At 48.8% G+C, this 14,775-nt stretch overlaps 2 protein-coding genes across 5 annotated transcripts in view; both read right to left on the bottom strand.

The window, feature by feature from the left end:
- The window catches only part of SPG11 (SPG11 vesicle trafficking associated, spatacsin), a 73,332-nt gene extending 72,538 nt beyond the window's left edge, over positions 1 to 794 (bottom strand). For all 4 annotated transcript variants that reach the window (XM_061156407.1, XM_061156408.1, XM_061156409.1 and 1 more), the window contains exon 1: positions 560 to 794. In XM_061156407.1, the coding sequence (XP_061012390.1) occupies positions 560 to 762 (203 nt within the window). In that variant the 5' untranslated portion in view covers positions 763 to 794. The remainder of the gene's footprint in view (positions 1 to 559) is intronic.
- Positions 795 to 6,133: 5,339 nt separating this feature from the next.
- On the bottom strand, positions 6,134 to 14,352 carry PATL2 (PAT1 homolog 2). The gene is made up of 12 exons (XM_061156406.1): positions 14,263 to 14,352; positions 12,761 to 12,903; positions 12,188 to 12,268; positions 11,844 to 11,982; positions 10,272 to 10,392; positions 10,077 to 10,174; positions 9,813 to 9,866; positions 9,579 to 9,712; positions 9,297 to 9,456; positions 8,661 to 8,801; positions 7,891 to 7,988; positions 6,134 to 7,098 (listed from the first exon to the last, which is right to left on the bottom strand). The coding sequence occupies exons 4-12, from the start codon at positions 11,931 to 11,933 to the stop codon at positions 6,921 to 6,923; spliced, it is 1,074 nt and encodes a 357-aa protein (XP_061012389.1). The 5' UTR covers positions 11,934 to 11,982; positions 12,188 to 12,268; positions 12,761 to 12,903; positions 14,263 to 14,352; the 3' UTR covers positions 6,134 to 6,920.
- Positions 14,353 to 14,775: the final 423 nt, after the last annotated feature.

Below are 14,775 nucleotides of genomic sequence, written 5' to 3'. Positions count from 1 at the left end.
CTCAAGTGTATTAAGAACTGTCTGATTACACCTTTCAGGCACTACTCCTAGTTAACGAGCAGCGCGCATAATAAGCACTTGTCAGAAAAACACGTTAATGAGTAGAAAAAGCAGGCTCTATCTAGTCTTCAAAGGGGAGCGGGGGGGGGGGGGAGCGGGGGGGGCGGGGAGGAAGTCCAAACGTGAAGGAAACAGCTATCTGTATCGCGCATTAGAATAACAGGACAATGCAAATGAGATGATGCCCCCCAGCTGGCATCTTCAACAGATTTAACTGAAGAAAATGGAAGTGGGGTACAGCACGGTGACGAGAAATCGAACTATGTCCGAACGAATAAAAAGCTCAGCGCCCAAACAGGGACTCCTACAGCTCCCCGCGTGCGGAGGGTCTGGGTGCGGTCTCCGCCCAACGGGAACAGGAGAGGTGAACACGACCATCTTGCGGCTATGAGGGGGCCGGGCCCGCCTTAGGCGGGCGCCCCGCCGTCACTCCGCTCCCGCCGCCCGCAGGCCAGCAGAGGCGCGCTCCCTCACCGCCCGGCCCGGCCGCAGCTCTTACTGCCGAAAACAGCCTTCCAAGCGGCAGTCGCCCCCACCTCGGCCGCCCGGCGCCAAGGGGAGTACGTGAAGGCTGCCTGCGGCCGTCAGACTCCCCAGGACCGGCTGGTCTCTGTGCAGCTGCGCCCGGAACCCTAGGCGCCCTGCGGCCTCGGCGGGGACCGGCACCAACAAAACGGGCAGCACCCGCTCCTCCGCAGCCATGCTTGCCCGCCGCCCCTTCCGGCCCGCGCACCTCGTCGTGCGCCTGCGCGGTGCATCCGACCCCCACCCCCACACCACCACGTGACCCCCCCCCCGCCGCGTCGTGCGCCTGCGCCGTGCGTCCGACCCACTCTCAACCTCGTGACCCCCCCACCCCCACCCCCGTCGCGTCCCACGCCTGCGCGGTGCGCCGACCCGGTCCCCGCCTCGGGACGGCCAGCGCCGCCCACCCCAGCGAATGCGTGTGTTCCTTTGTTTCACGGCGAGAAAGGTGTTGGGGGTCTTCGTTAGGGGCCAAGAGGGACGTGGCTACTATTTCCAATGTTACGTCATCCTCTGCTCTCTCACCCTTGCTGCCGCCCATCCACGGAGGCCAGCGCCTGCCTCTCTATCCACTTCTTCAGTTCAGCTCAGTCGCTCAGTCGTGTCGGACTCTTTGCGACCCCATGGGCTCCGGCACAGCAGGCCTCGCTGTCCATCACCACCTCCCGGAATTTATTCAAACTCGTGTCGGTCGAGCCAATGATGCCATCCAACCATCTCATCCTCTGCCATCCCTTTCTCCTCCCGCCCTCAGTCTTTCCCAGCATCAGGGTATTTTCCAATGAGTCAGTTCTTCCCATCAGGTTGCCAAAGTATTGGAGTTTCAGCTTCAATATCAGTCCTTCCAGTGAACACCCAGGACTGATCTCCTTTAGGCTGGACTGGTTGGATCTCCTTGCAGTTCAAAGCACTCTGAAGAGTCTTCTCCAACACCACAGTTCAAAAGCATCAGTTCTTCCGCGTTCAGCTTTCTTTATGGTCCAACTCTCACATCCATACATGACTACTGGAAAAACCATAGCTTTGACTAGTTGGACCTTTGTCGGCAAGGTAATGTCTCTGCTTTTTAACATGCTGTCTAGGTTGGTCATAACTTTTCTTCCAAGGAGCAAGTGTCTTTTAATTTCATGGCTGCAGTCACCATCTGCAGTGATTTTGGAGCCCCAAAAAATAAAGTCTTGTCACTGTTTCCACTGTTTCCCCATCTGTTTGCCATGAAGTGTTGGGGACCAGGTACCATCTTAGTTTTATGTTGAGTTTTAAGTCAACATTTTCTCTTTCCTCTTTCACTTTCATCAAGAGGCTCTTTAGTTCTTCACTTTCTGCCATAAGGGTGGTGACATCTGTACATCTGAGGTTATTGAGATTTGTCCCAGCAATCTTGATTCCAGCTTGTGCTTCATCCAGCCCAGCTTTTCTCATGGTATACTCTGCATATAAGTTAAATAAGTAGGGTGACAATATACAGCCTTGAGATACTCCTTTTCCTCTTTGGAACCACTCTGTTGTTCCCATGTTCTAACTGTTGCTTCCTGACCTGCATACAGGTTTCTCAAGAGGCAGGTCAGGTGGTCTGGTATTCACATCTCTTTCAGAATTTTCAACAGCTCGTTATGATCCGCACAGTCAAAGGCTTTGGTGTAGTCAATAAAGCAGATGTTTTCCTGGAACTCTTCTTGCTTTTTCTATGATTCAATGGATGTTGGCAATTTGATCTCTGGTTCCTCTGCCTGGTCTAAAACCAGCTTGAACATCTGGAAGTTCATGGGTCATGTATTGCTGAAGCCTGGCTTGGAGAATTTTGAGTATTACTTTACTAGCATGTGAGATGAGTACAATTGTGTGGTAGTTTGAGCATTCTTTGGCATTTCCCTTCTTTGGGATTGGAATGAAAACTGACCTTTTCCAGTCCTGTGGCCACTGCTGAGTTTTCCAAGTTTGCTGGCATATTGATTGCAGCGCTTTCACAGCATCATCTTTTAGGATTTGAAATAGCTCAACTGGAATTCCACCGCCTCTACTAGCTTTGTTTGTAATGATGCTTCCTAAGGCTCACTTGCTTTTGAATTCCAGGATGTCTGGTTTTAGGTTGGTGATCACACCATCGTGATTATCTGGGTCGTGAAGATCTTTTTTTGTATAGTTCTTCTGGGTATTCTTGCCACCTCTTCTTACTTCTGCTTCTGTTAGGTCCATGCCATTTCTGTCCTTCATTGTGCCCATCCTTGCATGAAATGTTCCCTTGGTATTTCTGATTCTCTTGAAGAGATCTCTAGACTTTTCCATTCTATTGTTTTCCCTCTTTTTCTTTGCGTTGCTCTCTGAGGAAGGCTCTCTTATCTCTCCTTGCTCTTCTTTGGAACTCCGCATTCAAATGGGTATATCTTTCCTTTTCTCCTTTGCTTTTCACTTCTTTTCTGTTCACAGCTATTTGTAAGGCCTCCTCAGACAACCATTTTGCCTTATTGCATTTCTTTTCTTTGCGGATGGTCTTGGTCACTGCCTCCTGTACAATGTCACGAACCTCTCTCCATAGTTCATCAGGCACTCTACCAGATCTAATCCCTTGAATCTGTTTGTCACTTCCACTGTATAATCATAAGGGATTTGATTTAGGTCATACCTGAGTGGTCTAGTGGTTTTCCCTACTTTCTTCAATTTAAGTCTGAATTTGGCAATAAGGAGTTCATAGTCTGTGCCACAGCCAGGTCCCAGTCTTATTTTTGCTGACTGCGTAGAACCTCTCCATCTTTAGCTGCAAAGAATATAATCAATCTGATTTCGGTATTGACCATCTGGTGATGTCCATGTGTAGAGTCTTCTCTTGTGTTGTTGGAAGAGGGTGTTTGCTATGACCAGTGCATTCTCTTGGCAACACTCTATTAGCCTTTGCCCTGCCTCATTCTATACTCCAAGGCCAAATTTGCCTGTTACTCCAGGTATTTCTTGACTTCCTACTTTTGCATTCCATTCCCCTATAATGAAATGGACGTCTTTTTTGGGTGTTAGTTCTAGAAGGTCTTGTAGGTCTTCATAGAACCATTCAACTTCAGCTTCTTCAGCATTACTGGTCAGGGCATAGACTTGGATTATTGTGATAGTGAATGGTTTGCCTCTGAAACAAACATTCTGTAATTTTTGAGATTGCATCCAAATACTGCATTTTGGACTCTTTTGTTGACTATGATAGCTACTCCATTTCTTCTAAGGGATTCTTGCCTACAGTAGTAGATATAATGGTCATCTGATTTAGATCCAACCATTCCAGTCCATGTTAGTTCACTGGTTCCTAAAATGTCGATGTTCACTCTTGCCATCTCCTGTTTGACCACTTCCAATTTGCCTTGATTAATGGACCTAACATTCTATGTTCCTATGCAATATTGCTCTTTACAACATCGGACTTTACTTCCATCACCAGTCACATCCACAGTTGGGTGTTGTTTTTGCTTTGGCTCCGTCTCTTCTTTCTTTCTGGAGTTATTTCCCCCACTGATCTCCAGTAGCATATTGGGCACCTACCTACCTGGGGAGTTCATCTTTAAGTGTCCTATCTTTTTGCCTTTTCATTACTGTTCGTGGGGTTCTCAAGTCAGGAATACTGAAGTGGTTTGCCATTCCCTTCTCCACTGCTTATTGGGCTGCTGTTTCTGCTTACAGACCCTGGGTGGTGCAGTGTCCTTGGGACTAGACCAATTCATCATGGTAGAGCTGACTTGATGCTGATGTCAAATAATACCATTATATTAATAACAGGCTGGGGAGAGGGTGGAAATGGTAGAGTTCCTGTTTCCTACTTCTCTTTCCTTTAAGAACTATATGACCCAAGATCACAGCAGAGGGGGCAAGAAGAGGTGGGTAGTAGGCATTTTGGAAAAGTCTCCTTAAGGATAGCAGTGCCTTTCTTAACACCTTCTCTTCCACGGTCTGTGGTCACACATCTCTCAAAGGCCGGCCCCTGTTTGTGCTTTGTTTCCCACCCTCCTCCTGTTGTAGGGATTTGTAAACTTTTTCTCTCCACCGTGCCTACCCCTCCCCCATGCCTTTATAGGAGTGCTTTCATGATCATATATGTGTGCTTTCATGATCATATATATATATATATACATACACACACACACACACATATATACATATATATATCACTTTTAAAATAGTCTTTAAACCTACACTGAGTACTACCTACTGTCAAAATTCCTCTGCTTCCCTTTCAGAAGATTCCAAAGTGCCTCTTTCAGTAGTCAACCCCTCTCTCCTTCCCTCAACCTTTCTATTCAGGCCACCATCTCCAACTCCACTGTCCCTTAAGGTCAGTGAGCAGAAATGCCAAAACCAACCATTACTTCTCTCTCTCCATTCCACACTCCCCACCCCTTGAAATAGTTTTTTTCCCCAACTTTGGTAACCCCCTAGTTCTCTCCCTATCCTTTCCCACGCATGACACCTCCTCAGTCCCCAGGTTGATTTTCTTCCTATATCATCGTTCCCTCTCTCCTAACTTGTAACACCTCTGTGTGATGATAGCTACCACTTTGGTGTCTTTATCCCTGACCTTTTCCTTCAACTCCAGACTGCTCTTTACCTACTTGATATATCTACTTGGATTTCTAACAGGACTCATATTAAATGTCTAAAATATTGATGAATACTCCCCAAATGCATTTTTCTGTTTTCTCCACATGAGTCTAGGGCACCCACCATTCACTCTGCCAGAGAGGCATCCTGGATTCTTCACCACCACCCTTATCCAGCCCATCAGCAATGTCTGTCAACTCTTATTTCCAAAACCTCTTTCAAACCTCTTCTCTTTCTGTCCCCACAGCTCTTCAATTCTTGTTCCAACTTTGAGGGGGAAAAAAAAAAAAACAAAACTTTTGAACATTTTTTCCCTCTGCTTTCTATCCTGTCCCCCTAGCAATTAGCAGTCAAGAATGATTGTCTCAAAACAAAAGTGACAAAATCAAAGTCACTTCCCTGTTCAAAATTCTGACTTCCTAGCACAGTGGAAAACCCAGATTTTTAAAAAATGGTTACAGATGTGTACCTTGCCTACTGCTCTCAGAGCTCATCACCCCCATCCCTTATCTGTATACTTCAGCCACATTTTTCTTCTTTCTTTTCTTCAAACACACCAAGTTCATTCTCATTTTAGGGGCTTTGTGCTCACTAGTACCTCTGCATGGAATACTCATCTTTGATTCCAGTCTAACTTTAACCTCTGATTGACAGGCCTTCCATTTCACTCCAGTCACTCATCCTCCAATTGTGTTTCCTTCATAGTATTTATTACTACTTGGTATCTTCTGTCAGTCCCTGTCCAACCAAAATGTAAGCTTCAGAAGACAAAGGGCTTTTCTTTGGTCATCACTGTTTCTCAACCACCTAAAATGGTACCTGGTTTAAAAAAAGGGGGGGGCTCTAGTATTTGTTGATGAGTGAATGACCCTGTTTGTCAAAGTAAACCAAACATCTCATATCTCAAGGGAGATATTTATATCCAACCCTCTTAGCTCAGCTAGAGCTACTTATAAAAAATGGCAAGACCAGAACAGTTTTCAAAGTCAGTCTATTGTTCAACACAACAAGGACTTGTCCCTTACATTAAGGACACTTGTGAAGCTTCACACAAAAGAAAGTGACTTTGATAATACCTCTTCATTTACAAACAAGCTGCAGCACTTCATTCTGTTATCTTTTTAATTATACCTCATTTTGCTCTGCCTTTTTAGGCACATAGTTCAGTTTTTTGAGGCATGAGAAAAGGTTTTGGGCAAGGTTTGCCGATATATCAAGGAGTACACTGTCTTCAGACTCTCTGGATCCCTGTAGGCAAAACCTATACACAGCTAGTGTCTGATCACTAAACTTGCCCTAAATATAGGCATTCTGGAACAAGCTGATCAGTAGATCAGAACAAACCTACAAAAAGAGGGATCAACTCCAAATAACTTCCCTTTAAAGTATTGTGCCATGTGATTAGTATCTCTGTCCTGCAGATTGAAAGTTCTGAGGAAAGATGACCTACATGTTCTTTGTGCGTTTACATCTTCTTTACATTTGAGTTATCCCTCAAATAGTTTTTGAATGAACAGTTCATCTTCTCAAACTAATTCTTACTCTCAAATATCTTAGTGTGATAAATAATCAAAGTTCCTAGGGAAAAAAATGGAAAAGTTTGGCTGAAGAAACAGGTCATACAACCCTAACTTCGAGCAGATTGGTTACTCAGTAAGTATCCATGTCTAGAAATACTTCTAAAAGCAAGTTATCCTCCATACTCTTGGTTTAAACATAGAAGAGAAGTGATAGAACCTAGTCTGGGCTTCAACCTGAGGCTATGATCTTATTTCCATGGTCACATACTCCATCCTAGCCTCCAGCTTCTGTACCGATTCTTTGTCCACGTGGTGACAGAACAGGGGAAGAAGGTTGCTGGGGAAGGCCAGGGGTTCTGCCAGAGAGGCTGTAGGCATCTGAGCAATCTCCCAGGCAGTGAGAATCACCATGTCTGTCCTGGAGGGCAGAGAAGAAACACATCGGCATCTTAGTGTTTATGCGGGAAATACACTAAGGCCCCAGGTTTCTTGTTATCTTCTACCACCACTACCACCCTCTGCACCTACAGTAATTAAGATAGAACATTTGCCTGTTTGGTATGTGCCAGGCAATGCTTAGTGCTTTATACATCTTCCATCTTGCTTAATCTTCAGATCTCTAACTGGTTGGTACCATCATCCTTACATCCCTAGTTTATAGAGGAGGAACGGGCTAAAGAAAGTGAAATAATATGCCCCAGTGTTATGCTGCTGGTAAGCGACAGAGCAGAATTCACACCTAGGTCTGTTATACTCTAAGGCTTGTCTCTTTAATGACTACCTTCTACTTCCTCCTATGGGGGACAGCACGCTAGGCACTACAGGAAAAAAAAAAGGCGAAACAGCTACAACTCTGCTAGTCACCTCTTCTCTGTCCAACCTCCTCCCCAGTGCTTGATTAAACCACTCAGGAAACAGCTAATCTGGCTTAGCCTACACATCCCAGGGGGATTCTAGTGCCCAGGTGGCAGTAGCAATAAAGAACCTGCCTGCCAATGCAGGAGATGCAGGTTCGATCCCTGGGTTGGGAAGATCTCCTGGAGGAGGGCACGGCAACCCACTCCAGCAGTCTTGCCTAGAGAATCTCATGGATAGAGGAGTCTGGCAGGATACAGTCCATAGGGTCACAAAGAGTTGGACACACCTGAAGCAGCTTAGCACACATCCCTGTGGTACTGAAATAGTATTTACAAGGTTTTTATGGTCTTACCAAGCTGAATGGTCACTGCTGGGCTCCTTGATGGAAGAATTCAGTGATACCAGCTGCTCCCCATGACTTAGCAGGGCATAGAGCAAAGATATGCCAAACTGCAAGTGATAAAGTGTCAGAGTGTCTAGGGTAAAACGAGTTTACCATAGGCATCCAGTGCTCCCCTGCCTCTGTTGTTTCCCAACTAAAAGGGCAAGTTCATAGGTACAGAGTCCAACACCCATAAATCCATCAAGTTTTACCCTGGCTGGCCAAGAAACTCTGAGCTCTTTCCAAGGAAATCACTGCTCTGAATTGTCCAAAAGATTCCTCTGGGGAGCTGATGATGAAATGCAAACTTGTGGTCTCTACCCCGAGGAGTCAGAGACTGTAGGTTGGGAATGGACCCAGGAGTCTGATACGGGTAGGATGTGGAGCCCATTTTAAGAGGCACTGCGTGAGGCAAAGATCTTCAGAAGGGGTTCACAGGATAATCCACTAGAATATTAGAAGATATGAGATCTTTCACATATAGATCTCACCTTGTATTTATTATGCACCTAATATAAGTATAGTGTTCCATGTATATGATTTATAAACACACAGGTGGTATAGTTCAGAATTTTTTTTTTTGTAGTAAAAGGATTCACTATCAAAAATGTTTGGTTACTTCTGATCTAGAGGCACCATTATCATCTGGAGCTTGTTAAAAAAGCAACCCCACCCTGGGTCCACTCCAGGTAGCACCTGGAGGCTCCTCTGGAGAGACCAAAGACTTCCACGTGTATTACCTGATTCTGAAGCACCACGGTGATTGGCCGCTCAGAGGAGCCAGGTGGTAGCCGCATGAGTCCCTGAAGTCCTTGGAGTAGTTCACTGAAGGTCAAGTGCCTGATACATTTGCTCAGAGGTTGAAATAACATTTGCAGGGCCTGCAGGAAGATCAGTCAGGGCCTCTCTGACTCCTTGACAACTTCACCTCCAGTCTCTTTCTTGCCAGCCTGCTTCTAGCCCCTTCTGGTCAGCTCAGACCTACCAGGCCTATCACCACTCGGGTGTCTTCATCCCTAACAGTGGCCCTTCAACACCCACTTGTCCTGCATGCCTTCCCTAAGCAAAGGAGCTCTGGAGCTCGGCATTCATCAGCGGGTCCTCAACTTCTCTAACTGCCAGAGCACACGCACACCTGTGTAACCATATGCCCGCTGGTTTTCCTTTCTTCACTGAGCCTGAAGATCAAAGATCATCAGCTGTTCCTGTGGCAGTCTTCTATAACCCCCTCCCCTGAGGGTGGCAGGGTCAGTCCCCCCTCACTACCCAAAACCTTCTCTGGCTTCTCTGAGGGTGGGGAGGGGAAGGAGGAGAAGGGATAAGCATTGCTAACCCATCCACAAAACCATCCTCTCCTCCACTCCGTGCCACACTACCTGATCGGCCACGTCCCTCTTGACCAGGAAGGGCAGGTGGCGGGTGATGGCCAGCAGCAAGCTGACAGCTTGTTCCCGGCGCAGGAAGGGGAGGAGCCGGGCCACCAGGGCTTTCCCCTTCCCCACGGACAGCGCCTGCAGGAAGCCGTCATCCGCCGCCCTGTAGGGACACAGGTGAACATCGGAGGGCTCAGCTAGAGCAGAGGGTTGCTGCCAGAAGGGATGCGCCGAAGCTAAGCCACTGTCTCCTCCTGGGATGGGGTGTGACCGTCCCACACTCACTCCAGATTATTCTGCCCCTGGGCCTTTAAGGCCTGGAAGAGCTTCTCAACCCGGCTGCTCTGCTGCTCAGAGTCACGGGGCTGTGCAGGCCCATCCTGCTGGCCATCCTCTATCTCCAGTAACTGAAGGAACATCTGGGAACGTGAGGATGGGGAGAGAGGAAGAAGGGATCAATGTGAGCATCTCCTGTTCTCAAGGGAGGCAAGGAACTCACTGCTAAGGCTGAGGTCTCACCTTCTCAATCCGGTACAGCACCCAAAGCCTCTGACTGCTTGCAGCTGCTGTCTCCTAGAGAAAGAGTCCCTGGCTGTCAGCCACAACCCCAACAGCAGCAGCCCACGCCTAGGCAGGCCAGGACGTGAGCTGGAAAGACTAAATCGCAAAGCCTGATCACTCCTCTTTCTCTTAGCTCACAATCTGAACTCAAGCATGACAGTGCTCCAGACCTTTCTCCAAAACACAGGGAGAGAAAAAGGCTGTAGGAAGATAAACTCCTACCTGCTCTTGAGTTCCGTGGGGCACAGCGTCAATAGCTCGGCGAGGGGTAAAACACGTCGACACAGCTACCTGGCCCAGGGAACCCTCAATTCGAACCACTGTGTGGAAGGAGTCAGACAGGCATGGGCCCCTCTGCTTTCCACCTGGGTCCAGCCAGATGTCTGCCCCAACCCAGCAGGTCAGTCCCAGTCCTACCTGATTCATAAACCCCCGCCTTCTGAATGTAAGGTGTGACCAGCTTGAGAGACTCAAACCTGCTTCTTCGCCCAAGCAGCTCTTCATCTGCCTGCTTCTTCTCTAGTTTCTGATAATATTCCTGAGAGTTCACGGATTAGTCAAATATGTACTCGTTGGCTGAACTTAAGAGTTAGGGTTCTCCAGTGCAACCTCTTAGTATACCCTTGTCTACAGCATTCATTCCAGAAATGCTCCTGGGATGCAAGACCCTTCTAGAGCCACTATAAAACATCTTCAGCACCCTAAGCCCCATGCCACCTGATCTGCCCCCGCCCCCATCCTAAGGACTTGAAGAGCTAGGATGGAAAGGCAGGGAAGCAAAGCAGAGAGCCCAGAAGTAAATGTGTCCCAGGGTCTGCAGGCTTCCTTCACTCCTTATTCTAAGTTATACGCAGTCACCCCATCCTCCCCTCTCCCCATTTTAATTTGATGGTCCTACCTGTTCTGTCCCAAATCAGCATTCTCTGCTGGTGTGACAGACCACCTCTGTCCACTGAAGGACAGAGAGGACACTACTGGCAACTGGCCTCGCAGCCAGTTCTACTCGTGTGTGGACTGGCACAGGAGCTCTGCTATCTCAAGACTGTGAAATCCAGAACTAAAATAAAGCCACTGACTGAGTCAAACAAAGGCTTGAAAAAGCTCCTTCATTGAGAAGCAATGTCTAAAAGTCAGGAGTGTAAGATGATCACATTCAAGTGATCCTGGCAGAAGGCAGAGGTGTTTTGAAGTGTGGTGGGAAGAAAGAATCTAATGTCAATAGGAAGGAGTTAAAGGTGGGAACCTTGCTAGCGGGCTCAGATAGGTTGAAGAGAAAGTGAAATAAAACTTAGACAATCCAGAAAGTGAAAGTGTTAATTGTTCAGTCATGTCCGACTTTTTGTGACCCCATGGACTGTAACCCACCAGGCTCCTCTGTCCATGAAATTCTCCAGGCAAGGATACTGGAGTGAGTAGCCATTTACTTCTCCATGGGACCTTCCCAACCCAGGTATCGAACCTGGCTGTCCTGCACTGCAGGCAGATTCTTTACTGTCTGAGCCGCAAGGAAGCCCAGACAACCCAGAACTCACGGCCAAAGGGCAGATAGGAAGAAGACAGAAAGGAGTCAGAAAACCTGCCACATTTGTTTGAGAAATTGAATTCCATTACCTATAAAAGTTCCTTGTGTTTTAGATCTTAAAAGAAAGTAAAACGTAAGTAGACGAATGTTTATAACAAGTCATTTCTAAGAGAAATCAATGTGTACAAAAGATGAGAATGTCCTCATTTTCAGACTGAGTAGGAGAAATTCTTGTCAAAGGATGGAGACAAAAATCTCAGAGTGTTTAGGGAATCACAAATAATCCCCTGCAGCTGAAGTTTAGGAGAAAGGGAAGGAGTTTGGATGTCAAGTATAGAAATACGACCCCATCCTTTCACAGTCATCCCTCCCACGAGATGGGACATGGAGACTGTGAGCTGAAGGAAGGCTCTCAGGGCTATGGAGTCAGGCCATTTGACCCCAAGGTCAGAGGCCCTGGGGCTCACCTGGTAGTAATAGTCATCAAGGCGGGGGTTCTCACTCTGCAGCTGAACCATCTGCACTTTTACCACCCAGTCCTTCTCTTTCTGCGTCATGAGGTTAGCATAGGAGTCCGGCTGCTGAGGCCACTTCTTGGCTGGGGGACTTCAAGCCAGCAGGAGGGCTCTTAAGACCCCCTCCTCCCTCATCCCCCACCTCCCCCCCACCCCCAGAACTCCCCAAGGAGTAGAGAGCCTGGAGCTGGATATCAGGGGGAAAGGGAGCGGGGCTTGGGGGAGGTGCCTTGCCGCAAGGGAAAACCCAGCATGCAGGGGGTGCTGCTCAACCCTGCTCCTCCTCTAGGCTTTACCTTTGTGGTTGACCTTGTTGTTGCTGCTGCTTCAAGATCCGCTGGTGCTGAGGGTGGAGCTGGGTCAGATGACTGGGGAGACTTAGAAAGAAACATGGGCTGGGTGGGAGCAAGCTCTTAGCACCCTCCCCACTTCTTTTAGTCTCTGGGCACCTCAGCCGGACAGCTATGGGACCTGACCTGCTCAGGACCCTACCCAACATCAGCCACGAGAAGCATCACTATCCTAGCTCAGCAGGGTTCACATCCCCTCCAGGATGTATATCCCTGAAATGGGGCTGCAGGAAATCCAAACATGACAGAAAAACATTTGGCCTGGCTATCAGGACTTCTGGGTCCTAAGCTCAGGTCTCCTGGGCCAGCTGACCTCATATCTGAGGTGGGCTTCCATCTCCTCACCTGTGAGGGAAGGGACTGCATGTCATCTCACACTTCCCTTAGTGAGTTTCTCTAAGTATTTTTTCTGTGGTAGCTGGTAGAAGGGCAGCCATGCCTCCTCAGCTACTACCTCCCATCTTCTGGAGATAACCCAGCCTGTCTGGATCCCAGGGGAGGGGCACCCCGATCCAGCACCTGAGCCTCAGGGGCCATGAGGTGGGTGGACTGCAGAGGAGTGATGGATCTGGTGCAGGCAGTCGAGGTCCAAAGTGGCAGGCTGCAGAGCGGGTGCTGAGAAGGGCGGGCCGGAAGGGAAGGGGAACCAGGTGGTCCAGGGTCTACGAGAAGCATTTCAGGGTCTGAGAGAAGCACGTCTCCCCCAACAGATCCTGCCTTTGCTGCTGATTGCCTTTCTGCCTTTGCCTTGAAGAACCTCACCCAACATCTGCCACATTGGGGCCCCTCACGCCAGTCGTGAGGGCCCCAGACTGTGGGCCCCCTTCTTGTTTCCGGCAGGCTTGTCACCCCCTAGGGAGTAGCTCTTGGCCCCTGACAATGTGGAAGCCTGTGCTTTTTCCTTTCTGTGTGGGTCAACTCCCCTTCTTTTCCTCCTCTGAGTGTCGTCAGACCTTGTCTTCAGCCCTTCTCAGACTCCTCCTCAGCCCTCCTCAGCCTACAGTTCCCTTCTCCTCTCCCTGCTGGATTTCTGGCAGCCCTTCCACTCCACATCATGTGTTCTTTCTAGCACAAGGCTCAGTGCTATTTATGTTCTGTAAGCTGGAATTGTTTGTCCCTTTTCTAGGAAGACCAGCTGTCCCAGGACCGGCTCTGTCCTTTACCAAGCTTCTCTGAATGACAAGCATCCCCCCGTCCATACCCTAACCTCGCTTTGCCACATCCCCAGAACAAGGTCAAGAGCAGAGTGTCATGTTAAGAAGGGGACCCTCCAAACACTGCTTCTCAACACCCCGTTTCTTTCTCACAGCGAGACTGGAGACACTCACCTGCCACAGAAAGTGCAAGGAGGCAGGGGACATCCCTAGAACACCAGGGGCCGTGATTCCAAGGGAGCTGAGAAGCCCTTTCTGGAATGCGAGGGAGGAATGAGGCAGGAATGAGCCCCTGTGATAACATCTACGTTCACCAGTGTTAATGGGGTAGGTGAGCAGCAGAACCAAACCATTTCCAATACCCAGGATACAGGCAGCTTGGCCCTCCCTCAATTTCAAAGTCAGTAGGATCAGGACCCCCTCTCCTTCCATCAAAGGGAAGCCAGCCTGGCATCTGAGGAGTTAAGTTGAAGCAGGATCTGAGTAACTTCATTTCTGCATGGGGACCCCTAGTGCCTCCCCCTGTGCTGACGGAATCCAAGGGACTGCAAAGACACAGGGGTCCAAGGTCAAAGATGACACATTTCATCAGCTGAAATGAAAATGACTCATTTCAGGAGCAGAGCCAGCCTCCCTGGGTGGGTGACGCAGCCCTGCTGGACCTGCATTCAAGGTGAGGGCAGAATCAGAAACTAAGCAGAAGACAGACGGAAGGAGGGAAGGAAGGTGAGAGTCTCTCCTGGGGTTCAAGCCTGAAATAGAAAGTGTTCACCCACCTAGAGAGGGGTGAAGATAAGAGAGAGGTGGAGCAACAGCCTATGAGATGCAGACTGTTCGGGACAACCCCACACCCTCCTGCCACGGCACCTGGCTGTTATGGACAGCGCTGAGGACAGCTGGGTCCCCCAGATCATTCTCTTCCTCCTCCTCCTCCACTTCCTCCTCCTCCACGTCTGGTGCTAAATCTGGATCCAGTTCCTCTTCTTCCAACTGAGAGGCAGACACCAGCTCTCCCTTAAGAGCCAAGGGGACATGGGACTTGCCTGAGCTTTGGTTTAAGCGGGAGCCTACGGAGGAAGTAGAAACAGGCTCAGCTGTGAAGGGCCTGGCGGAGAGAGGATGCTTCTCTTAGCACTTCTGTTCACAAGCCGTCTCCAGCACCATCTTCAAACATTGCTGTATGAATTCAACTCAGCCTCACTACCCCAGGGCGCCCCTAGGCACCCCCGACTTGAGCAAACAGAACCCGGCAGGTGCCAATCGCCTTCACCTTCTCAGCCCCCCTTGCATGGGCTCATTAGTCCCACCACAGGCTTCTGCACCTGCTCATCCCCGGACAGCCCTTCCTGTGCCTCTTTAATCAACCAAGTTCCAGCTGCC

This window comes from Dama dama, chromosome 12, assembly GCF_033118175.1.
Source record: "Dama dama isolate Ldn47 chromosome 12, ASM3311817v1, whole genome shotgun sequence".
NCBI classification, from domain to species: domain Eukaryota; kingdom Metazoa; phylum Chordata; class Mammalia; order Artiodactyla; family Cervidae; genus Dama; species Dama dama.
Note: the sequence above shows the minus strand (reverse complement) of the source record. Positions and strands in the feature narration are given on the sequence as shown.